Source organism: Ilyonectria robusta (assembly GCF_021365365.1).
Source record: "Ilyonectria robusta strain PMI_751 chromosome Unknown BGZ61scaffold_27, whole genome shotgun sequence".
In the NCBI taxonomy this organism is placed as follows: domain Eukaryota; kingdom Fungi; phylum Ascomycota; class Sordariomycetes; order Hypocreales; family Nectriaceae; genus Ilyonectria; species Ilyonectria robusta.
Genome location: NW_025764461.1, coordinates 334857 through 358269, shown reverse-complemented (window position 1 = coordinate 358269; position 23413 = coordinate 334857). Strand labels below are relative to the sequence as shown.

At 49.3% G+C, this 23413-nt stretch overlaps 8 protein-coding genes across 8 annotated transcripts; 4 read left to right on the top strand and 4 right to left on the bottom strand.

The window, feature by feature from the left end:
- Window positions 1–1021: 1021 nt before the first annotated feature.
- BGZ61DRAFT_365377 (uncharacterized protein) lies at window positions 1022–3360 on the top strand (the record flags this gene model as incomplete). Its single annotated transcript, XM_046241605.1, has 5 exons — window positions 1022–1193; window positions 1248–1423; window positions 1504–2097; window positions 2185–2287; window positions 2384–3360. The coding sequence occupies 5 exons, from the start codon at window positions 1022–1024 to the stop codon at window positions 3358–3360; spliced, it is 2022 nt and encodes a 673-aa protein (XP_046097943.1).
- Window positions 3361–4020: 660 nt separating this feature from the next.
- On the bottom strand, window positions 4021–6531 carry BGZ61DRAFT_538178 (uncharacterized protein; the record flags this gene model as incomplete). The annotated part of the gene is made up of 3 exons (XM_046254625.1): window positions 4021–4218; window positions 4278–6252; window positions 6305–6531. 3 exons carry the CDS (start codon window positions 6529–6531, stop codon window positions 4021–4023), a joined length of 2400 nt encoding a protein of 799 aa, XP_046097942.1.
- Window positions 6532–8590: 2059 nt separating this feature from the next.
- BGZ61DRAFT_365207 (uncharacterized protein) lies at window positions 8591–10188 on the top strand (the record flags this gene model as incomplete). The annotated part of the gene is made up of 2 exons (XM_046241589.1): window positions 8591–9389; window positions 9488–10188. The coding sequence occupies 2 exons, from the start codon at window positions 8591–8593 to the stop codon at window positions 10186–10188; spliced, it is 1500 nt and encodes a 499-aa protein (XP_046097941.1).
- A 1168-nt stretch (window positions 10189–11356) lies between these two features.
- BGZ61DRAFT_461422 (Ca2+ regulator and membrane fusion protein Fig1-domain-containing protein) lies at window positions 11357–12764 on the bottom strand. Its single transcript, XM_046247163.1, has 4 exons — window positions 12477–12764; window positions 12319–12420; window positions 11933–12272; window positions 11357–11880 (listed from the first exon to the last, which is right to left on the bottom strand). The coding sequence occupies exons 1-4, from the start codon at window positions 12628–12630 to the stop codon at window positions 11514–11516; spliced, it is 963 nt and encodes a 320-aa protein (XP_046097940.1). The 5' UTR covers window positions 12631–12764; the 3' UTR covers window positions 11357–11513.
- A 133-nt stretch (window positions 12765–12897) lies between these two features.
- On the top strand, window positions 12898–14454 carry BGZ61DRAFT_461418 (Ca2+ regulator and membrane fusion protein Fig1-domain-containing protein). Its single transcript, XM_046247162.1, has 4 exons — window positions 12898–13068; window positions 13124–13225; window positions 13287–13626; window positions 13672–14454. The coding sequence occupies exons 1-4, from the start codon at window positions 13026–13028 to the stop codon at window positions 14357–14359; spliced, it is 1173 nt and encodes a 390-aa protein (XP_046097939.1). The 5' UTR covers window positions 12898–13025; the 3' UTR covers window positions 14360–14454.
- Window positions 14403–16640, bottom strand: BGZ61DRAFT_119703 (uncharacterized protein). Its single transcript, XM_046237023.1, has 7 exons — window positions 16434–16640; window positions 16015–16371; window positions 15640–15962; window positions 15247–15591; window positions 14934–15149; window positions 14781–14883; window positions 14403–14730 (listed from the first exon to the last, which is right to left on the bottom strand). Exons 1-7 carry the CDS (start codon window positions 16564–16566, stop codon window positions 14447–14449), a joined length of 1761 nt encoding a protein of 586 aa, XP_046097938.1. The 5' UTR covers window positions 16567–16640; the 3' UTR covers window positions 14403–14446.
- A 2325-nt stretch (window positions 16641–18965) lies between these two features.
- On the top strand, window positions 18966–19985 carry BGZ61DRAFT_522282 (uncharacterized protein; the record flags this gene model as incomplete). Its single annotated transcript, XM_046252541.1, has 2 exons — window positions 18966–19408; window positions 19470–19985. 2 exons carry the CDS (start codon window positions 18966–18968, stop codon window positions 19897–19899), a joined length of 873 nt encoding a protein of 290 aa, XP_046097937.1. The 3' UTR covers window positions 19900–19985.
- Window positions 19986–20542: 557 nt separating this feature from the next.
- BGZ61DRAFT_592717 (uncharacterized protein) lies at window positions 20543–22580 on the bottom strand (the record flags this gene model as incomplete). Its single annotated transcript, XM_046256745.1, has 2 exons — window positions 20543–21572; window positions 21637–22580. The coding sequence occupies 2 exons, from the start codon at window positions 22578–22580 to the stop codon at window positions 20543–20545; spliced, it is 1974 nt and encodes a 657-aa protein (XP_046097936.1).
- Between the last annotated feature and the right edge of the window lie 833 nt (window positions 22581–23413).

The window sequence follows — 23413 nt, the reverse complement described above, 5'->3', positions numbered from 1 at the left end:
TGGGTAGAGGCTGAGAAAGATGAGGAGATCTGTTAAAACCATTTCGCATGCGGCTGAAGGCCAGTTTACCCCGCCATCATCCCAGATAGGCAGAATGGACTTCTATTGGTGCATGGCGCGAGCCTGATATCTTGAAGTCACTCGATCTGCGACAGCCAATGACGGGGATCCGAGTGTCTCATTTATCTTACCCCAAAGCAGTCGGCGTTTCCGTAGGCGCCGGACTTGGAATTCGCGCCGATGAGTGCCAAACTCATCTGAAGCACTTGGTGTCTTGAATTTGGGAGCATCTACGCTGTGCAGGAGCGTACTCACGAGGCCGAAGCGGCCATCGTGGGAATGGAAAACCACTGCAGGGTCTTCGAGCTTCGACGACCTCGCCTACTGCCTGGCCCCAAGGTCTAAACTCCAGTTTCCCACTTTCAGTCTTGTAGACTAGATGGGAGGATTATTTGTCGCATCGACAACGTTTTTCACGCCGGCGTGAAGACTACTTGGATGCGTCTCCATACCCAGGATTCACGCCGATGTTAAAGATCGGGTAGTTTATTATATATTAAGCACGGCTTTTTCTCGCTCGCGGGGTCTCCTCTGTACAGCGTTACATTGTCGACTTTTGGCGGATAATTATGATACACGAATTGTCCGATGATACTTGGCGCTCTGTCGGTCAGATTTAAGCGTGCCCCCGAAACGTTGCAGCTTATGTCGCCGGCCTTCGAATCTTGTACCTGCAGCAGGATTCATTGGCGCCGAGACACTGGAAAGTGCTTGGTCACTCCTAAATGGGCTGGCTAAGCGCTAATGTTGATTCAGCGCTAATGTTGAGGATTGAGGCACGCAGCCTTATTTCGTACGCCGAGTAGTTGACATGAAGGAGAAAAGGTGCCTCTCCAGGTATAAGAGCTGTGGAGTATCTTGAGTCAAACCCCACAAAGAAGAGAGAGCACTGCGCCTTACACACCTGAAGCCTATCTCTCGGCCAGATTTTGCTACTCGTAGCGGAAGAACACCGCTTGCCATGGAGAGAAGACGGAGTACGCAAGATGACATTGACAGGAAGAGCCAGCTGGATCCATCGCTACTCCACGACTGGCCTAGCAGCCCGACAACATTACGAGACTCCTCTCTTTCGACATGGCAGCGGTTCTCCCTGTCCGCCAGCTTGGTTTTTATTCCAGCAGCCTTCATTGGTGAGAGCACTCGGCCCTCTGTAGGTGTCTATGCTAAAGTTTGCATTTCAATAGTTCTCGGGATCTCTCTCGTTTATTTGCACCAGCAGCCTGAATCAGAGCTCGGAAGTCGTGTCCTTGAGGCCGCTAATGTTGCTGCAACCATATGGCCCATCGCCTTTGCCGCGGTTCTTGGCACATCGCTGAGGAGTGTTGCTCTATATAGCTGCGAGAGAGGGACGACGCTGGGCGTAAGTATAGATACCAACTGAGCCACTGAGCATTCCCACAAGTCTGAAGAGCGTGAACGCTAATCATGGGGGTACCGCAGACACTGGAGATCCTCCTTGGCAGCGTCACAATGACCAATACCCTGAAGTTGCTGTTCTGGGTCCGACTTGTCAGCTTCTGGACACCAATACTGGTATTCACTTGGGTTTTGAGTCCCCTCGGCGGTCAGAGCGTCCTACGTGCCGTCGCCCTGAGCGCAGATACTATCTCCTCAGACTTCTCCATCATCTCATATCCAGCTAGCAATTTCACGGCAAAGTTCGACATGCTGCCGACCTTGTACGCTCTGCCATTCGGTATGCGCACTGTTTCTTCGGCTGCATTTTCGTCCTCGGCGAGTCGTCTTATGCTTGCGAATGGGTCGAGCCCGAACTTCAACGATAGCTTGGAGCAGGTCGGGGGGCCTGATGAGGCGCTGAGATTAGCCCAACAGGATATATGGGGCAATGTCCGGATTCCGTTTCTGCACATGCTGGATGGATACAACTCCAGTGACCCGCACACTTGGGTCAACGTTCCAAGTGACGTTATCCCACCATACGAATCCATTGTCGGGGTGCCGGTCCGCGGTATACCAGGAACACGAGCTGGTAACGGTAGCATGATGGTCCAGTCGTCATACATCTCGGTATCGGTAAGTCCACTTGACCACCACTATCTTTTTGTCACTGGCGCCTCTTATTCTTCGTTGTCGTCCTGTATGCTGACAAGAGTTTTTCAGTGCGGTCCGTGGATCAATGGCACTTCCTGGCTTCAGAAGAACATATCCCAGCTGATTCTAGCCGGGCCCCTGGAAGCCCAGGAGATGATAAAAGTCGACTGGGGTAATGATTCGTTCTTCTCTGCCGTTCGGGAAGGCAGAGAGAACACATTTGGCCCCACCTATATCGCACCACCGATACAATTTGACTTCCTCAAAGACGAATTCCTCAACGCTACTTTGCAAATGGGAGGAAACTTTAGCCTTTCGAACGGTGACGATAGGCCATCAAAGCAGACTCTTGTCTTTGTCGCCAACAGCATAGGCAAAACCTTCGACGATTTCTTGTGGAATATGACCATGTGCGCTCCCAGCACCTCGTACGTTGACACCATGGTACGGTGCTCTCGATCTTCCGACTTTGGGTACCTCTCTTGTTCTGCCGAGAGAATTCGACATAGCAAAGGGCGACCAATCCAAGCAAACGCGACGGTCTTTTCCTTTCCTAAAAACCTCCCTGTACTCTCTATGATTCCTCGGCTCCTCCCAGATCCTGAAGGGGGGCAGAACAATATGCTGAACCTCTTCCTTCGGGACCCAACTCTCGCCCGCCCGATCAGCGCTTTTTACAACTACATGGCATATTTTTCGCCGCCATCACTCGAGAATGTGTCGATGCCTATTTTCGAAGCGCGACTAGCAGCTATACTCAATACAGTAATCAGGGCGTCATTCGAGCAGTCTATCATTGTGGGTGCCGACGGTCTATCGCCATCGACGCAGATGATCGTCGACAATGCCACGGGTTCGATCATAACACCTCTTGCGGATTGGGACAATAGCACTGGGACGTGGCTAGAGTTCTCTGACCAGGTGTATAAAGTGAACTGGATGTGGATGGGTGTTTATGTGGTATCCACCCTAGTTATGACGGTTTTTGCTCTTGGGCATGTTGCCCTACAGTGTAAGACCAAGAGCCCGGACCTGCTGAGTAGTGTCTCGACCCTCATGCGGGACTCGCCATATATGGTAGTTCCCGATGGAGGAAGCGCGCTGAGCGGTATCGAAAGAGTGAGGCTGCTAAAGGACAAGTGGGTGAGGATACAGGATGTACAACCGAAGAGTGACGTCGGCAGGATTGCCTTCAGCGACATGGCTCGCAGTGAAGCCCTTAGTTGGGATCGACGGTACCACTAGATGTAGAGGCAATTACTTAAAAAAAAACAGCATCCTGTATATTAAGAATTTCGACTCTCGGTCAGGACATGAGCATACCGGTGCGGACATAATTGCAGAAGGTAAGATTTTACAGATCACTCATCAGCATCCTCTCGCTAACACATTTACTTAGGTGGATATTCCGCGGTATGAGATTCTGGGGACAAATGATAGTAGCTTGGATAGCAAACCAAAGCTACCGAAGAAGATAGTAAATAAAAACATATCTTAAAGGTTTCTACTTGTGACGTCGACATTGCAAAGATCATTCTGAGTTTGCTTCACCACCGGGAGAGGAGAGCTCCAAAGAAAGAAATTTGAGTGCAGTGAACAAAATACAACGAAGATTCGGAATAATTTCTCAATATGTACAGATGAAATTTACTTGAGATGACGAATAAGACTAAAACCCCCTAAATTTGCGATGCCTGGCCTGTCGGTAACCAGATGTTGCTCCCCCACGCCTCATGTCACAGACTAACCACCAAGAAGCTCACCTAGCCGCTATTGAGCAATTTCAACACATCCATCGCTTATAAAGCAGTAGAAATCGGGCCATGAAAGGCCTCGCGCAAGATTCAGCACTTGATTCTTCAACCATCAGTGATCTACAAACACTGCGAGTAGAAGTCGTTCTGCTTAATACAAGTGTAAGGGCTCTCGCAAACCGTGGGGCCGGTCCAGCTCGAACCGCCACATTGCTGGTAGTGGGCAGCTGTCGAGGTGGTCGCAGGAGCTGCGCTTGATGTTGTTGACGACCTTGTCGTTGTCGTTGTGGAAGAGGACTGGGTAGCTCTTGAAGTAGTAGTCGTACTTGTAATCAAAGTCGTCGAAGTCCTAGAAGAAGTCGAAGTCGTAGTCGAAGAACCACCACTGCTCCCACCTGAGACCGTAACCTTGCCGTACAGAACACCACGCCCATTCGTACCAACATATACATAGTCGGCGACGTTTCCACTACCTGCTACGCGGCCACTGTCAATGGCACCAAAGGTTTGGCTGTCGCCCTGAACATCAGTCCAGGAAGAGCCGCCATCGGCACTGCCATACAGCCTCTCGCCCTTGGCACCATTACCAAACGCATAAAGATTCCAGGACGAGGTTGAGCCCTTTCCGAGCGAGATTCGGTGCGTGTCTGTCAGAGTTGTAGAGACCTTCGTAAAACTGGACCCATAGTTGGTGCTGTGGAAAATGCCGACGTCGGTGGAAACATATAGCTCGCCTGCCGTCGTAGGATGAGCCTCGATATCGCGAATAGAGCCGGCTCCACTCAGTGAACCACCTGAGGAGAAGCTTGAGGCAGTGTTGGAGGAGACATAGAAAGTGGCACTGGATCCAGCGTAGAAGTACTTGTTGTCGCGTTTGTCGGACGCAATAACAGCGTTCGATGGTAGGCTGGAGACGGCGGAGAACGTTGCGCTGTTAGCGGACCGAACAACTCCAGAAGTTGAACTCGACCACAGGATCGTGTCAGCGTCGGCAGAGTAGGCAACCTGGCCGCCGTACTTGGCAGTGTCGGTGGCATAGTTGATGTACCAAGAAGAACCGCCGTTGCTTGACATGGCGACATTATAAGACCCCGCCGCATTACCGACACGGACGACGTTGCTGACCTTGTTGCCAGCATAGTCGACGCTGCTTGAAGTGGTCCAAAGTGGCGTATCCCAGGCTTTGTTGGGCGAAGTTCCCAAGTCAGACTGAGATGCGAATGTGAAACCGCATTCATCTCCGACAGCAGCTAGGAGCTCAGTGCCCCCTGGAGCAGACTTGACTTCCTGAACCGAGTACTCCTCGATTCCATCGGCGAGAGACTTCGTGGTGACTTTTGCGGAAGTGCCCCAGTTGGTCAGGTCATGGCCACCGTAGATAGTCAACCCTGTACCATACAGCCAGTGATCACTATCATGGGGATCAATCTCCAGACTTTCAATCATCCAGCCCAGCCACTTCGAGTCGTTGTCGAGGAATTCGGTCTTGATCCAGGGAGCAAGGCTCACATCCATCGTATGCTTGCGTTCTGGCGTCCCGCTTGATCCAAACTCCCATATCGGGTTCCATGTAGCGCCGGAGTCGGTGGACCGGAATAGCTGAGCATCAGGCCACCACGAGTTTAGACTTGCAACAACGAGAGTCCCGGGCTTTTTCATGTCGACACCAATACCTCCAAATCCAAAGTAAAGTGAACTTCCGGACACAGGAGTGATGTTTTTCCAGACACTAGTGGCAAGATCATAGCGATAGACAGCGCCCTGGGTGCCATCATAAGGACCCGTGCCGTCTGAGTATGTCAGGTACAGAGCCTTCTCGTCGGGTTGAAGACGGCACTTGTGTGGGAAGAACTTGGCCGGCTGATTGGCTACAGCAGTCCAAGTAGACCCGGCATTTTCAGAAACATAGACGGAGGCGGTGATGTTGTCGGCGGTTCCAACAAAGATACGAGAGGTTGCGCCCCCAGTCGTGCCCGAAGTCGAATCAAATGTGATAAAGGTAAGGCCCTGGATGTCGCTGTTGTAGCCGTTAGTGTCGCTGGGATCAGGCTTGAAGGTTCCAACTCCTGTGAACGAGGTGACCTTTGAGAAACTCTGGCCTCCGTTTGTGCTCTTCCAAAGACCGTTTCCACTTCTGGCTCCAAAATAAACAATGTTGGAGTTCTTGGGGTCCACTGCCAGACGTTCACCAGTACCTCGTCCAGGCATGTTGCCACCAACTTTGAATGACAAGCTCGTGAAAGTCCACGTGGCGCCTTTGTCGGTGCTTTTCATGATGGATCCGTTGTTAGGGTCCCAGCTATTGGTGTACATGCCTACGGCAGCGTAGATGATGTTGGCATTTTGAGGATCGAGAGCAATTGCATCAATGCCCCAGTTGTGCCTAGTGTCTGATGAGTGAAACCAATTTGTGAAAAGTAATCATAAAATCTTACCAATTACTGCTAGAAGCAATCCCATCCGTAATCGGGGTCCACGAGTCGTCACTGTTGAGCTTGTAGATGCCACCAATATCTGTTCTAGCATATGCTAGCCCGGCTTCTGTTGGGTGGAAGACGATGCCAGACACAAAACCACCACCACCTCCGATATGCACATTATCCCAGCTAGTAGCGGCCAGGACAGGCGCTACCAGTGCTGCAAGGAGCTTGAGGTACTTCATCGTGAGATCAATAGAGATGATGAGTGTGATCGAGGCACAATATTGCTGATAGGCAGCGTCGCATTCTTGCCTTTTATACTGGTCTCTAACCAACTCGATACTCTAGCTCCCAGCAACCATTTCGTAGAACAATTATTTTAGGCCGGGTAATTTCAACATGACCTCAATTTCTCTGATTTCCCGCGAATCATTTATGATTCGTATTGACCTTTTGGGACTAAGAGCACGGGGTCCACTGAGGAGTGTGCCGTTCTGATCCAGATGGAACCTCAACCTCCGATGAAAGCTACTTGGCGATTTATTAATGAGGGAGCCTACGGCACTGGCGGACGGTAAACCTAAAGGGGGAATTGATGCCGATCCCCTTTCAGTCATTGACGTCGGAACATAGGCCCGCAGGAACCGTTCCCGGTCAGTGCAGCTATCCACTGCATGTAGATGAAGCACCCGTCTCAAAAGATTTTATCTACATAGACTTGTAGAGCAGATATATTGCAGTATATGCCTCGAGGAACTAGACTATGGAAAACTGTGATGTGGTCGCATTGATGTAAAATTACTGTTTTACAGGGGACCGTGTTAGAATGCAGAATGCAACTGCATAAAGCGTGGGGTCTTGGCACAAGCAAATTCATCCTGGAGACGGTTCAGATGTTCGCCTGCTCATGAGGATGCAAAGTTTACGAGACGGAATCTCGGACACCTGAGCCGAGTTAGACCCATTATTTCTTACCGAAGATGGGCATTGTAAAGGCCATTTACAATGACTTCTCCGAAGGGATGACCCCATGTTTACATTGGCACATGACAGGAAAGTTCCAGTAGAAATCAAGGATTATGCAGCAAGTGAGCAAAATCTGGCCATTTTAGATTGAAGGCCAAATCCGTACTTATATCATGCGGAGGCGGGTCGCTATCCCGGCTAATATCAGTTATGGCTAAACACACTTCCCAATTATTATTGCCTAGTCGCAGCAGACCCCTCATTTGGAGGCCCACCCTAGACCCCAGTGTTGATTCCTATGGATGAGTGACTGAAAGCATTCAGATTCTCAGCTCGAACCTTGTATCCTCGAGACTTAGACCAGCCCGAGTCGGCCGTGTAAGTAAAGTTTGTCCCAAAATTATTTGTGTATCGGGTCCGCGGAGTAAATAGAAACACAGATGCGGGTTGCACAGTCGAGAAGCACTGATGCTATGATCCAAGGCTCACATGCTCTCCCTCGTAGCAACGATGCCTTTACTTTAATCCATGTCGGAAAATCACAGGTGCGGAAATCGTTGTCACAGTTCTGTACCGCCTCATGCAGGTCACTCTAAAATGAGCTCTTGTCGAACGAGTCTAAACACATCGAGTCCACCAGTTAATGCCGATGAGGCCTCATTTAGACGGCCTTGTGGATGTCCGGTTACTTCGCTGAGCCAGTAGATCCATTATCACGGCACAACATGCCTGTATTTTACCTTGCCGCTTCTAACGGCAATTTTGAAGCCCTCTCGGGCACGCGATCTTCTTTAAACCGCAGATAGCCTGGTGCTATCAGGGTATCGAGGGGCTGATTTAATTTGGATTACACAACGTCGCGGTAAGCCTTTCGGGTAGATTTATCTAGACCCGTCTTGTATACGTACAGTGCTTGACAGGTGGAATCCTTTTTTAGCATTATTCCATACTATTAAATGGGTCAAGAATATGCAGTTTTTACGCGCAATAGAGACGCACATTCAGTACTAGAGCCAGCGCCAGAAGAGACAATAGCTTAAAATAAGGTTGCTGTATACAGACATTTGCCTTGGGCTCCAATTCAACCGTTCTATCCTCAACTTTGTTTACCATAGACAATGACCTTGCTGTCTGTAGCGCGTGGCACGTGGATTCAGATTTAAAAAATCGACTTCGATGGTCATAAAGGTCGCCATCTTAACCTTCGATCCGGCAGGCAAAAATACTATTCAGAGAGGCACCGTCTTTCCTGACTGCTATATAAGCAACCCTCAGCCCCTTCTGATGCCACTGTTTATATTTGCCCCCCGCTGTTTCTCTTCTAAACTCCGCACAATGAAAACCCGCAGCCAAACAAGGGCACAAGCCATCAAATGGATATCTCTTCCCGCAGAGATTCGCTTGATGATCTTGGAGGCAATCGCATACCAAAAGAATTCTGGCTGGGCTTCTCTTGCGTCTGTATGCAGAGAATGGCAGCACGTTTTGGAGAAGGCCAATTACTACAAGATGAAGCTGGGAGTATCTTGCCTCGACAATTTCGAAAGTATAGCTTCGACGCAGAAGAGAGCGCTCATTCACCACATCTGTTTGGATTTCGAATTACCACGATATACACCCAAGTGTTGCTCGAAACGACGTATACCACCAGTGAGGATTGACTCTATCGTCAGTAATGGGATATCGAGGCTACTTTCCATTCTCAGTTCTTGGAGCCCATCGAATAAGTTAGCGCTAGAGATCAACGTGTTCTCTCCTAGCGACTGCGAACACTGGTTCAAGAACTTGTACTTGTCCTCCGACGATGTTGAGTATGGAGAGGACACAATGTCGGATACGTGGAGGACTGGAACTGGATATCATGACCCACGGCATGGCTGGATCCACGGTCAACAAGTCAAAGCTCCTCCATACCCAGTCATGGAACGACTTTTCAGACGTATCCACTTAGTGTTACCTGAAATGCTGCCTCGAGTTGAAGCAGTCAATTGCCTCATTATCCGTCGACAACTCCGGCGTCGCCTTTCTCCGAAATCAATAGGCATGTTACTCAGCAAGTTTGATCGTCTAGAGTACATGTCCTACGAACCGTGGGCGCCATATAAAACTCAGGGGAGAGAATTTGATGATCGAGGTACGCACCCACGCGGCCACGCCTTAGCAGGAATCGCGATTTCATTTTCCCACCATGTCAATACGCGCTGATGGTCAACTGCTAATGTTTGAGGATAGACCTTTCTATTGCGATGCGAACCAATTTTCCGGATACTCTCAAAGAATTGGTAGTGTTTGAAGATTCCTATGAATTCTACGATCCATTTCCAAAGCGGGAAGCACTCACACAACCCGCTTTCCTCTTGTTCAATTTTATTGATTGGAATGATCCTCGCAAAAGGCTTGGTCCGGTTTTCGCATCAAAAAGTCTCGACTTACAACACCTGGCCATCTCCTTCATGATCAATGCCGAAGAACTGTTTCAACATTGTCAGTCGACGTGGGGCTGGTCACATCTACAATCTCTAGCGCTCACATCGCAGCTCCTGCAGGACGATGGGGAAAAGCGGGAGGAGATTGGAGCTTTGCTCTGCCGAGCCGGGGTCCTTGTTCAGAAGATGCCCAAGTTACACACGTTTGTGCTTTGGAATGGCGGGAAGGCACATGCCTGTGCCTTCATATACCGCATGGACAGAGACGGTGCCTCAGTCACTTGGCGCGGAACGTGGCATCTTGAGTTACGTCCTCGTGTGGTCAAGTCGTGGCAACTCGCGGCCTCGAAGCTGTCTCTTTCTGAACTTCAAGTAAAACAGGAGCATATTCAAAGGGTAATAAGGTCTCACGGAGACGCAATATATCATCTGAAACTGCCCTGCAGAGTTATTGAACCTGCGTCACTTTGGCAGATTCGGAGGGAAGGATGCGGCTCGGCGCATTAATACATCACATCGCAACCTTCTACTAAATCTCCTTCATAGCGTAGTACCCATTGTCAAGAAGGTGTTTGGTCGATGCCCTTCAAACGTGCTTCAGTTGTACCGCCCCGTCCCCTTGAGCATGATGGCGGCATACCCGCAGAAAGAGCTTTTTCCCACGCGCTCCTTCTTCTCTTGATATTGTCTATGATCTAGGTAGGTGTGACATCAACATGTAGAAAGAGTCTATACCCAGACAATCTCCGAACACTATAACTGTAATTTTCTTACAAGACAGACCAAAGGGAAGACTGCACAACAAAGGGGAGCAGACAGGAGACAAACATAAGCATGGTTAATTAGTAATGCTCCATGGAGTGTGCCAAGACGATACAGACGCGATAGTGTAGAATTAGGGTATTCAAATTCCAGTTCCAAAGGTCTGTAAGAGACATGGCAGTTTTAGAGACCAGCTGTTCCTTGCCCAGCGACCATTTCCGATGGGTCCTCTCTATTCAAAGTGACCAAATTAGGTAATAAATAAATACTACAATTATAAGATAAGACTAAGCTTTCACTAAAATAATATTTATTATTCGATGGTAACGTAAAGATAGGTATTATTAGGAATAAACTTGGTGTATTAGGTATCTAGTTCCTAAGGAATATCAGGCTCAAGAATCCCTTCGGACAATACAGCGGCAAGAGAAAACAGACACTTGTGGGGCCGTGTGTCCGTTTACACGGAGGGCCTAGGCGTCGAATCACGCGCACGCCACACCATCATTGGGCCGCCAAACCAGCATCATACGTCCCTTTTCATCGCTCATTTTACTCGTTTCTATTTTGAACATTTCTGAAGTTGAACCAGTACCATGGGTGGCTATCTGCATGCTTGTATACATACACTGATCTATCCTCTTCTAATTGCATCTTCTCTTAGCCAGCATCTGGACGAAGCGGACTGAATGGGTATGCTAGATTATGGCTTCCGAAGCTGCCCTTTCTATCTTTTGTCATACCTTCAGTGTACCCTCTTTCCTCTCCTACTAACCCAAAGCCTTCACTTCGAGGCCATTCTTGTACCATGTCGCTGACGTTCAACTTTGGAGACGCTCAGCCCGACCTGACTAGATACCGCAATACTCACAATGGACATGCCTCTACATCTTCCAGTGCCGGGTTTGCTACCCCCGAGACCTTCACAACGACCGCCGTCCAGCAAGTTCATGAGTCATGTGGTCCCAAGCGATCTCGATCCATTGAGCATGCATTCCCCATGGTGTAGCTGAATGGCATGCCCGCTGGCACCCTCCGATAAGTAAGCTAACTCAATGCATATATAATGGTTACATCCAGGATAGAATGGTTATAGAAAGGACCATCACCGTCAATCCTAGCAAACTAAGCGCATAAATCAAAACACCCAGCCAACTCAGCACGGCCGCCGCAACCCCCATCTTCACCTCAACGCCATCGTACCTCATGCCCTCAACCACAGCGGCCACTGATGCTACAGCAATATTTTGCCACGCAACGGAGATGAACAACCCTATGCTGCCAAGGCCGTTGGTGATCAAGGCTATATTCGTTAGTTTACGGGACGGGAAAGGCCTGACGTCGATCATGCTGCCTCCCGGGTCTTCTTCCTCGTGCCAGCCGGGGAATCTGGCCAGAAGGACAAACGTGACGACGGCAAGGATGAGGTAGATGATTCTGTGCAATTAGCAGATGGGTAAATATGAAAGGGGGTGTTCAGAGAACTTACATTTGACCGCATGTCACCATCTGCGTGCGAAAATGATGGCCAATTTGAATAAGTTGCAATGGATCAAAGACCTCCACGTTTGGTACTGTCGAACCCTTGATTCCGCAGTGCCAGCCTATTTGTTCGAGTTTCACGCAGATGCGCAAGTATCCCGCCCGCACCGCTTCCACACGCACGGCGTCTGTTGACCTGACTGTCCAATTAAGCATGACATCTTGGATACTTTCGTTCATGAACGATCCATCGGTCTCATAGGCTGGGGGATGTTGGCGGTAGGAAAAGGATGCCAGGTGTACACTTCGGATGCCACCTATCTCTGCGCAACCTGCTATAACTATGCCTGTATAACATTAGCAGCGTACCGAAGAGACATTGTGGATACCTACACATGAAGAGAATGGGCAGCAACAAAAGGAACATGAGCACATGGTGGTATCCGATAAACGGGATGAATCTATAAAAGCCGGTCCGGAACCGAGAGACCGATGCTGCAGCTGTTGGTCAACAGGGCATACAGACCAACCCTCTAGATAACATAACTTACGGCTAGTAGAAGCTGTTGATTCGTTTGTCGTCTGCGCGTGGCCACTCGGTTGAGGGCGTTCTCCGCTCTGCCTCTGAGCTCCAATATTCGGCAAGGTAGATCTATGACTGGCTGGACGAGAGCCCGAGTGGCTTCCCGTGCCACGTCCAGACATTCTGCAGATGAGTGTGCAGACACAGAATGAAGGAAGATTCCTCCGCCCTGTCCGTATGTCCCTCGTCTGATCTGTGTGGAATCGAAAAATGGTCCAGAGACCCTGGAAATGACCAGGGTTGGGCGGTTAAGGAGCCAATAGTCAGAGCCAACAAGATAAACACCTCGCGCAACCAGCCTCCTTGTCTGACATAATCAAGCATCACGTGCGTCTAGACCCGCTTGCTTCGTTCAGCTCAGTTGAGCTTCGGTGTTTGGTTGCGAATCTCTCGACGCAAATAATCGTGACGAGACACCAGGCAAAGACAAAGCATGCTGCGCGGCACCAGCTATCCAGCGATGACCTTATTGTTCAAATAAATCGCCTTCAGTCATTCACTGCAAGAGGGATTAAACATGGCCGCAACGTCTGGAAATCCGTCCGATTCTTCAAGTTCAGGTGAATGCGTCGCAGCGTCCGCTTCATAACGTTCTTACTGACCATCATGCGAAAGAGTCACGTCACTATCCACATCGAGTAGGCATTCTACAGGTTTTAACGTCAAAAATTAACCTTTTGCAAGAATTCTCGTTTGTCGTTGCTCTTGTACCGCTCAGTAAGCACTCCCTCAACACAATTATCAATCGTCTCAACTTCATATTCACCCGTGCTCGAAGGTACTCTCCTCGCTGGCTGCGCGATATCAGCGCCCTCTCTCCGCGACATATACATCCTATCATTATCCTACAATACCAATAGTCGCACGCTGCAGACTTCCTCAGTCAACGAGACCCTGTATGGCGCATTCACCAACCCACTCAACGACACGTCAAAAATTGTCGAAGTCAGAGTTGCCTACTTCGCTCTCTGCGTATTGACAAGTGCAAGAAACTGGATATGCGACTCTAACGCCTCGAATTTGGCCCAGTCTCTTCGGGCGGACAACCAGACGGATCCTCTTAATTTGCTATGGATCGGAGAAAAGTTTCAGTCCGAGGCCATCACCTCTGCCTTTATGTAAGCCTTAAGTACCAATCACTAAATCATGGTCTAACTGCTCAGGTTTGTCACTATTATACTTGTCCTAGCAGCCGTCATCATGGGCATCTTGTATCCTCCTAACCAGGAGCAGTGGGCCGAAGGTGGCAGCTGGGCCACAAGATTCTTGAACCACTCGCAGAGACACTCCCATGCGGTGGGGGTATTGTCTGTGAGCCGTCTACTAGTCGGCAGCTTTGCAGCCCTCACCGCCGCAATATGGCAGCATCTCGCGGGTGCTTCCGCTTCGTTGGCAACGGACCTCACCTTTGGAGCCGTCAAGTACCAAACTGGCACGGCTGCCCTGGCTTTAGGCTGGCTTAGTTTCCTGCTCGTCGCCTGTGGTTTCTTGCTGACTCTCATGGGAGCCCTTTTTCACTCCGATAGTCCCGTGGGCTGGGAATTGCCCAGCGAGCTCACGTCGACCGATAGTGATGCATCTGAAGTCGACAGCAGCCCCGGTGACAATGTCGAAGGCCAACAGAGACACCAGACGATGCCTCTTTATAATACGCAGAATATACCGCCTATGGCGCAGCATGTGAACCAGGCAGCTCTCAACAGGATGTTTTACTTTGCCGGACAACAGCGGAGCACGGCGTATCCTCCTAGATATTACGACACTGCTGTGCGGGTAGACCGATGGAGGCAGCAAACGAACGTGCCTCGGGGTTATGCAGAAACGATATCTGATGAGAGTTATGACGCATAGTCACAGTTACAGAGGTATCCCTTAAACTCTATTGGAGGAAATGTATAAGCTCCCGTCATATCTACATATCTAGTCAAACATGCCAGCTCAGAGCCAATGTCGCCCCTTCTTCCAGATGAGTATAGCAATCAGAACCACACTGATCAGTAGTCCTAGAGCAGCGCCTATGCTGCCCTTAATCGGCGCAGCAAGTGGCTGTGAGAGAACGACGGCAAGAGAGATGAAAATAACCAAACAGACTATTGTCATGAAAGTCGTGACTTCGTATCCATCCTTGATGGCGTCGTAAAATTTTCGAGGCCACGCCGACACCTTATCAAGGTTGAATGCAATCAGGATAAACGGTATGGACACGCCGGCTGATACGGACACTGCGATCGTTAGTATAAGCCAACTGCAAGAGATGCACCAAAGCACGTACAAATGATGGGTAAAACATAGGACAGGGCCATCTTGCCGCTTTCGTCGACGGGAAATGAGGCTATCTCAATGGTAAAGAACGACGTCATGAAGGATAAAGGAAGCTAGCGGCGTCAGTATACGGGCAACCAGGCAAAATCGCAGGTGGACATACAAAGACTGCAGTGACGACGGTGAATAGGAGAATCACGTTGGCCTGCTTAGCCGTTTGTTCCGCTTGCTTTCCCGCCATTGTGAGTTGATCGGCAACTAGCTTGTTGTAGGAAGTAGCAAGACGAGCTTGCTCGGAGTTATACTCGGCCAGTCTGCGAGCAGAATGTGCTTCAGAGAGGCTGGCATGTTGTTGCTTCAGCTTGAGAAGTGAGCGAAGCTGGCAACGTTAGCAAACCATAGAAGATGTGAGTGTGACGGGTGTGGGACAGAATGCGGGTGGGACGGCCTGAAAGGATAAATTGCCAGTGTCTTACAGATTGAATAGCCCTTGCTGTCAGGCCCTCCATCCTCTTGATTCGAGCAAAATGGCTCTCCAGAACACGATTGTCTTTGAGAATGTGATCCTTCCGAACATGTGCCGGATGGAATGCCTCATCTGCGTCTGGGGAGAGAATCTTCTCTAGGTCGTCAACGACAAATTTCTGGTCTTCAATGACTAATCTTAGGATGCCCAGTTCATCTCTAATGTCCTCAATCTCGACTAAAAGGTTAGTCTCCGCCTCGATCCGAATGTTCATGGCGGAGAGGAGCTCATTTGTTGCCGCGGCGGTGTCCAACATTACTTGGAATTCTTCGAATCGTTCAGTCGTTTGCTCAATCTCAAGAGGGAATTAGTAGAGCCCCAACTTCGTGAACCTCGTACTGACTACATCACCTATAGACCTCTCCATGAAATCGAAGAAATGAAACTCTTCTGGCACCCTGTGAGGGTCAAACGCATTGAGACACGCCGATGTGATGATGCGACATAGATCCTCGACATTCTGGATGGAGTCTCGTCTTATCTTGCTCATGTATTCGGCAATGGCTTGATAAATGTTGAGAGGATCGTTCTCACGGACCGCAAAGTCCTCCCCTATCCTTGGCCTGTTACCTGGAGGATCACCAGGACGGGTATTCGACTCTGGTTTGGCTTGGGGGTCTGTTTCCCAAGAATCCCATCTCATTGGACAGCAACTGATAACTGTATCTGGAAATTGCAGCATTAATGCAGGCACAAGAGTTTCATCACGGGCACATACCATTATCCAGGATCCAAAGCCAGAGTTGATCCACCATGAACATCTTGGGCTCCATGTCCATGATTTTGGATGTGTATCGCTGCACCACTTGATCACTGTCCCTCTTCGAAGTGTTGTCCAGATGGCTGTAGAAGTAATGGTCCAAAGTGCGTCGAATTTGCAGTGGCGGTACTTCACCGCCTGCTCCAGATTTTAAGTAGCCCTGGATCAGCATTTTGTGCAGAATGCCCGGAGGAATGCCCTTATACGATGTGTCAATGCTGGCATTGTCGCTCGTTGGGCGTCCATTTTTGTTGTCCTTTGTCTTCTTCTTCTTTTGTTGAGTGCCAGGCGGATCCGGCTTGTATCGTGCCGAGGCTGCGAAGTTGATGTCAGTATAGCTTACAAGTATATTTCCAATTTTTCGGTGAGCCACCCACCAGTCTTTTCAGTATGCTTCGAGGGACGTTTCTTCTTGGAGCTCACTAATCCCTCGCGATCTTTAATCATGCCTGTGGTCCCATCGCTCATGTCAGGCCAAGCATCAATGGCTTCGGCGACTGTGTCGGCCATGGCTTGGAAATCGCGATGCGTTTCATAGTGTAAGTAGGGGACCTGTTCGCACTTAGCACTCAAGGTCCAACTGGAAAGTCGAAGTCATACAAATGCTGCAATGTACCGCTCATTCACTGAGTCACGCTCAGTCTTCAGTGCCAAAGTAGATTGTTGTTAGTCTCGTTCAATTTCAGGCATGGCTCTCAAACTTGGCATACCTTGACTTCTCGACAGAATGGTCGGACAAATGATCCTTTCGAGGTAAACATTAAATGATGCTCATCACGTGTTCGACCTATGCCGAGGTCTCTGGCAAACTCGTTGGTGTACTGTGCCGTCCTGGGGCTTCGTTCAGCGAAATGCCTGCGCATCAGAGCCTGTTGGCGGTGAGAAGGTGTTAGTAATGCAGAATAACTTCAACATTTAAGCACTTTCATTATTGATCTTGCTGGATCCTCTCGATAAGAACAGGCAAGATTCGGATACTGAAAGGAACAATCAGGAATACCCATACCTCAATCCATTCCATCTGCAACTCGGTCAGCGTTCAACACACACTCTCTCAAGTCAATATTACTCACATTATTAGCAGGGAGATGATACCACCGAAATGATGGCTCAGTCTGAATCTGCCCCTGCCTGGCTGTCTTCATAATGGAGTTTGCCCCCTCTCCGTAAATGACCTGGTAAAGAGGAACAGTTTTCTGTATGCGCTGCTCCAACTCACCAAGATGAAAGTCGACCACCGTAGCCTTGAAGGCGTAACAAGCCCTCATCTTGGCATGATCATCGAAAGGTGGAGGAATCTTGGCAATCAGTGTCTGCGCCTTTCCTGTCCTGGGCGTCCGTCCCTGGTCTGATATTCTCGGTCCATGAAGAAGCTGAGGAGTCCGGAGAAGTCTCAAGATGTCTTCATTCTCAGCTGCAAGAACCTCTGGCGAAACACCTTGGTCATTTTGGATATCCTTTATCGCTCCGTATTCCAGTAACAGTTTGATCATGTCCAGCTTTCCCGCAGCAACAGCCTTGAATAGCGGTGTCTGAGAATGCGAGTCCCTGATGTCCACTTGCGCTCCGTGATCCAGCAGAATCCGAGCCAACTCGCAAAAACCCGTCTCAGCGCAGAGGTGAAGAGCAGATTGTCTGAGGCGGCCATTCTTCGACTCAACGTTGGCTCCATACTCGAGTAGAAGCTGAGCAATCGGTAGAAACGAGGGGCCATTCCTCGCCGCGACGGCCAAAGGCTTCCAGCCTTCCTTGTTGGCTGCTTCCGGGTTGGCTCCCCTTTCGAGCAGTAGGAGCACTAGCCCCTCGTAGTTGTGGCCAGCAGCCAGATGGAGTGGTGTGTTGCCCGTGTTTGGAGCCTTTGTCCAGACGAGGCCGTCATTCTTCTCCAACAATGTCCGCACTGTTTCCTCGTCTCCGTTCTCCGCCGAGTCTAGGATGAGAGACTCGTCTGGGTTGGAGAATTGAGCGGTAAGAGACATGCCAGGGGGGCCGTCATCATTCTCCAACGATGTCCGCAGTGCTTCCTCGTCCCCGTTCTCAGCCGAGTTTAGGTTGAGATACTCGTCCGGGTTGGAGGATTGAGCGCTGAGAGACATGGCAAGGGGGCCGTTCGCCCTGATCTAACGAGTGCGAGAATATGAGGAACCGTTGAGATTGAGGATGGAGATATGAGAAGGAATAAGATGAACATGGAGTGCCATCAACGGTAAATGATCTGATTGGCTCGTCAGTTGTTTTAGCCGCCGTCCTGGGTGACTAAGCAGTCGCACAGCTATCTTGGACTAACCAAATTTGTGCAGAGGAGCCTCAAGACGACCTTCCTCTCTATAACCTTGCTGGTCAAGTCGGTTCATATCTCTCATTCCCAGAACCTCATCAGGCCGAAATCAAGGGGCAATGTGGCGATGCAAATAAGGGCCGCACCGCCCCTGGTGCAAATAAGATCCATTATGTCAGCATATATGCATAAGCCACAGCGCCTCAAGCAAGACATATCAGACGAAAGAGGTATTGGTCGCGAACCACCACTGCCTTTTGTCAGATCACCGCCTCTTCTCCGATTCCCAGTCAAAAATCCCTCATTTCTCGATATGATGCTTGCTAGTTTTCCTGCTGATTTCCTTTTGGTGGAGATCGGCGTTATTCTCGAGTAACCATCCCTGGCCTCTTTAGAAAGCCCTCCGATAACTGCACCCACACAGAGCCTTGCTCGTCCGACCGTCAAGCTCTCCGCCTTGTGATCAGCCAGGGGCATAGTGACGTCAAGCATAGGCGAGTACCCTACACTGTACTTAATTGGTGTGTCGAGTGCGCATATATGGCACCTCGAACTATAATCCTGTCGATAGAATGACTCAGCATTCTGGCTAATAGAGCATCACGACCTAAAATTGGCCCTTACCCTCAACATGGCTTATCCCAGTTATTCTACCCCTCCCTCAACAAACCCCTTGCATCAAGAGTTTTCTATCCCAAGGGACGATATCGATTATGATGTTACCGAAGTCCACCGTGATAGGCAATTAGATCCGTTCGGCCGCAGCATCAAGATCTACAAGATCACAGCCTACAGCAGCCTAACGAACGAGCACATCGACAGGTTGAAGGCCGATTCAGCTCGATGGAAACCAGAGAAACGGAGAAAAGCAGTCCGCCCATCACAGTCGCGTAGTCATACTCACCGACCTAACCGTACTAGACATACGGTCGCCGATCCTGAGGATATGTATGTTGGTGTTGATGAAGCTCCCGACGAAATAACACATTCATACGGTAGCTGGCCAGACGAAGACACCGACGCCTTTTATTCAGAACCTTCATCCTCTGCCGGGCATGACTCGTCAAATAACTGGTAACTTACTTTCTATGCCATGGCTACGTAATACACAGGGTGTCTAGCTAATTCTTTCAAGCTTTCTTTCAACGTCACAATCTGGGAAAAATCACGAAACTTACCGCGGGCACGAGGCTGAGGCCGAGAACGAAGCCGGCGATAACTACCAAGTCTACCCAGATGTCACCCCTGATTATGGCCATGCCAACTCGACTCGACCTGTCGATTCAACTCTGCACGGGTATCAACATATCCACGGTAGCTCAGCTCCACCTAGCAACCCAAATATTCTTGGATATCCTTATGGTTATGCCAACTCGACTCAACCTGCCGATCCAAATACCCACAGGCATCAAGATTACTATAGTAGCTCAGCTCCACCTACCAACCAAAATATCCCTGGATATCCCTATGGCTATGTCAACTCGACTCAAATTACTGATCCAAATACCCACGAGTATCAATACCACTACGCCAACGCAATTCAACCTACCAGTGCAAATCCCTAAGCATATCAACCTAGCTATTACCAAGCAGAAGAAATTTCCACCGACCAAGTATCTAATGATCTCCCTTCCATCCAAGACGAAAACGCGTTTTACACGGTAGTGAATCGGTAACAGTGCCCTTCTCGTATTGAATTGCTCCCATGAACTTATTTCGTGCAGCCCGATTGAAGTCGAGCAGGATGATGAAGATTATCGGCGGCGATTAGCTAGGAATCGACGCCGGCTTAATCACAATCAAGACCGATTCAACCGCCCAGCGTATGCTTAGAGAAATACTGCATATATGGTGGTCTCGGGAGTTGGCGTGGTGATGCTGAGGTACGACTCAAGAGAAACTATTCTAGGTGAGTGCCTTGGCTCGTCATAATTTCAACAAATAATAGGCTGATAAGGGTCAAAATTTCAGGGAAGGAATCGAGGCGCTGAGTTATGGGGAATCTAAGGCTATTCATTGTAAATTATTGGGAATGCGGTAAAAAAGGGACTGCATCTTGAAGGAAGTTTGCGCGATCGGTCAACGACAAATAATGAGGAATCAAGAACAATTTTATATCAGATACCCAAAATTATATTTCGCCTTTACCCTTTTATGTTCTCGATCATGATTCACAAGGTTTTCATCTAGCCCCAAACTCGATTCATTCTAATCGCCTCGCAGCTTTAGGAGACCTTGCCATATTGACTTGACGACATCCACAATGCAACTGAAGAAGGTGCGCAGAAAAGTCCATGTGCGGCGAATGATAAAGTAGACAACCAAAATGTCGTCATCTGGACCACCCAAACGATCCTCCCCTATGTCATCACCTGCTTCTTGTTGTCCTGGTTGGTTCTCTGATGCCAGATGGGGTCGCTCTTCATCTTCAGTCCAAGGATTGTTCTCAACCTCTGAGTTTCTCTCTTCGTCTTGTTGTCCATTCTCACGCTGTCCTGAATAGAGATCCTTCATAAAGGCCCAAGCCCAATTCCGTCTGTCCCGGATATCTCGTACTTCCTGACTGAGAATCCAGAGCAAGGGGGACAGCAGCGAAAGGATGACAAGCCAAAGAACGTCGATGTTCTCATACCCAACGGTCTTAAACTTGAAAAGGCCGCACAAATCCCCCGCTTCATCTGGAGTTTCGTCGACGAAGCCTTCCTCTCTTCTGTCTTCCCCGCTGGCAATGCTCCAAGCGTCAAATTGGATTCGGGCCAAGGACGTCGCGAAGAGTCGAGCAGCCTCGAGCTTCCAATGGTCATAGCCAAGACCAGCCGAGGTAGACTGGGAGACTCTCTCTTGAGCAATGAGAGCGGAGCCAAGACGTCCCAAAATGGAGTCATAGATGCTCGAGGCTGTCTCCATTGAAAGTCTCATAAGCCAATATCCAGGAGGAAGGTTCTCACGACGCTCTTTGACGGACCAACAGCTTTTGCCATCGGGGCTGCAAAGCTGGTGGTAATCGATGCAGGCAAGGACTCCAGATCGTGGATCAGACTTATACCACCAGGGCCTTGGCTCTCCCTCAAAGACATACTTTTCGTCAGCGCCAAAGATGGGATCGGAGCTCGAGTCGAGATATAAGATATGAAGGGCGGAGATGAACAACAAAGTGAGAGTACTGTTCTCAGGTGGAGTGAGTTCCGGCCTTGGCTTCCAATAGTCGTATTCGGGATACCATGAAGTCGCGTACGCGCTGAAGTGTTCCCATTAGAACAAATTCGCAGTGAGTAATAATCGGTCTTCTCCAGTTGGCTTACCTGACGTTGTACGCGGGTGCCAACATGTCGAAAGGATCTCCAGCACTGGAAAAAGTATAATTTGTGCTACCATCATCATCGACAATCTCTCCGTAGTGATAGGTAAAAGTTGGAGTACCATTTATATCCTCTCTCTGTACGTACGGGTAGTCATTGTTCAGAGGAACACACGTTGTAGATCGACTGAACTTGTAGGTGATCGGGTCGTTGACACCTATGCGACTGGCGTCCACAAGTCCAGTGTCGAAGGTGATGGCTTGAGCGTCTGGTGCGCAAATCTTGGGGTCCCGGAATGGGCATTCGTAGGTAGTCTTGTTAGTGAATGGAATAAAAGGCTGATAGAAGAAGCCGCAGTCTTTGGTTTGAAGTATTGAATCCTCCGGGAGCTGGTAGCAGCTCTTGGCGTACTCCCCAGCTCGCGATTCCTTGTTCCGGCCCCGAACGTCGGCGCGAGTAGCAGCTCCTTCGCCGGCGTGGTCTGCATCAAACAAGAAGATGCCGCAGTGGTCAGAAGCCCACAAAGCTGCATTGTCGGTTTTGATCATGGCGGAGTAGATGCCCAAGATGACCCAGCCGAGAAACATTGCGAAGAAGACTAGGCCGAATACGATCGATACCGTTTTGTGGCGGCTTCGTCTTTGGCTGACGTACTTTTCGATATTTTTTATCAACTTGGCACCTCCATCAGATCTTTCAAGAACCTCGGTGACATTCTGAGGCGTTGTTGTTCCAGTTTCGCTATCACGGGTTGAGAGGAGAGGTCGTCCCTCTTGATTCTCTCGAACGTCCAAGTTGGCGGGAATCTGCCGTAGCGAGATGACGATAAAGTATTTAGCAATGCGAAAAACGCTTTTCCACGCGAACGAGAGCCAGACGGCAATGAGAGATGTCAATAAAGCCGCATGGTAGTCATCCATCAACCATCGCGTTCCTGAAGAGAACATAGCATAACGTTAGTGTTGAACTATAGCATCAATGAGACTAGCAAAATAGGCACCCACTGTGTGCATTATGGTCTGTCCATCGGCCCGTCTGGACGCTTTGGTAGATGGTCTTGTCTAGTGTCATTTTCTCTGACAAATCTGAGTGAGGTTCATAGAGTGGGAGAGAGTAACTGATATTTATTTTTAAGAAGTCGGATACAGAGGGATCTGACTCAAAGGAGTGTATTAGGCAGAGACTCAAAGCATGATCTTACAAGCACAGCCTTACTGACATTACCTCAGCGAGCTTAGGCTGTTGATTTGTCCAAGTAAACTTGACTATACACTCCCCAATTGGCTGGAAGTGTGACGCAGATCGATGACTAATGCATAAAAAGATTCTAAGGAGACAATTAGGATGGAGAGTATACATCGATCCTTTTATTAACAACACCTCCGCTGATATCCGTGAGTAGTGGTGTTTCTAGTTGGCCTTCCCCTTGGTAAATTCGTCAATTGGAAGCAATCTAGCGTTCCCCGTGAGGTCGTCCGTAGTGACGGCATGAAATCATTCGCCCTATTTTTGACGCCCTAAGTTAGGGCGGGTCTTGGTATGCCACCTACGTCGCTGACATAGATGCTTTGGGAGGAAATCTAAAATCACTGAAGAATGGAAAGCCGAGGCCTGGAAAAGCTTGCCAAACACGACTTGCACCCTGAAGGCAAGAGTAGATATAATATTGCAAGGGGTTACATGCAAGCCGTATCGGTGAGAAAAAGCATCACGTCGAATACGTAGGCAAGAAAGGTGGATTTCTAACCTAACTTGCGGCTTTATTCATCCTAACCTCCTT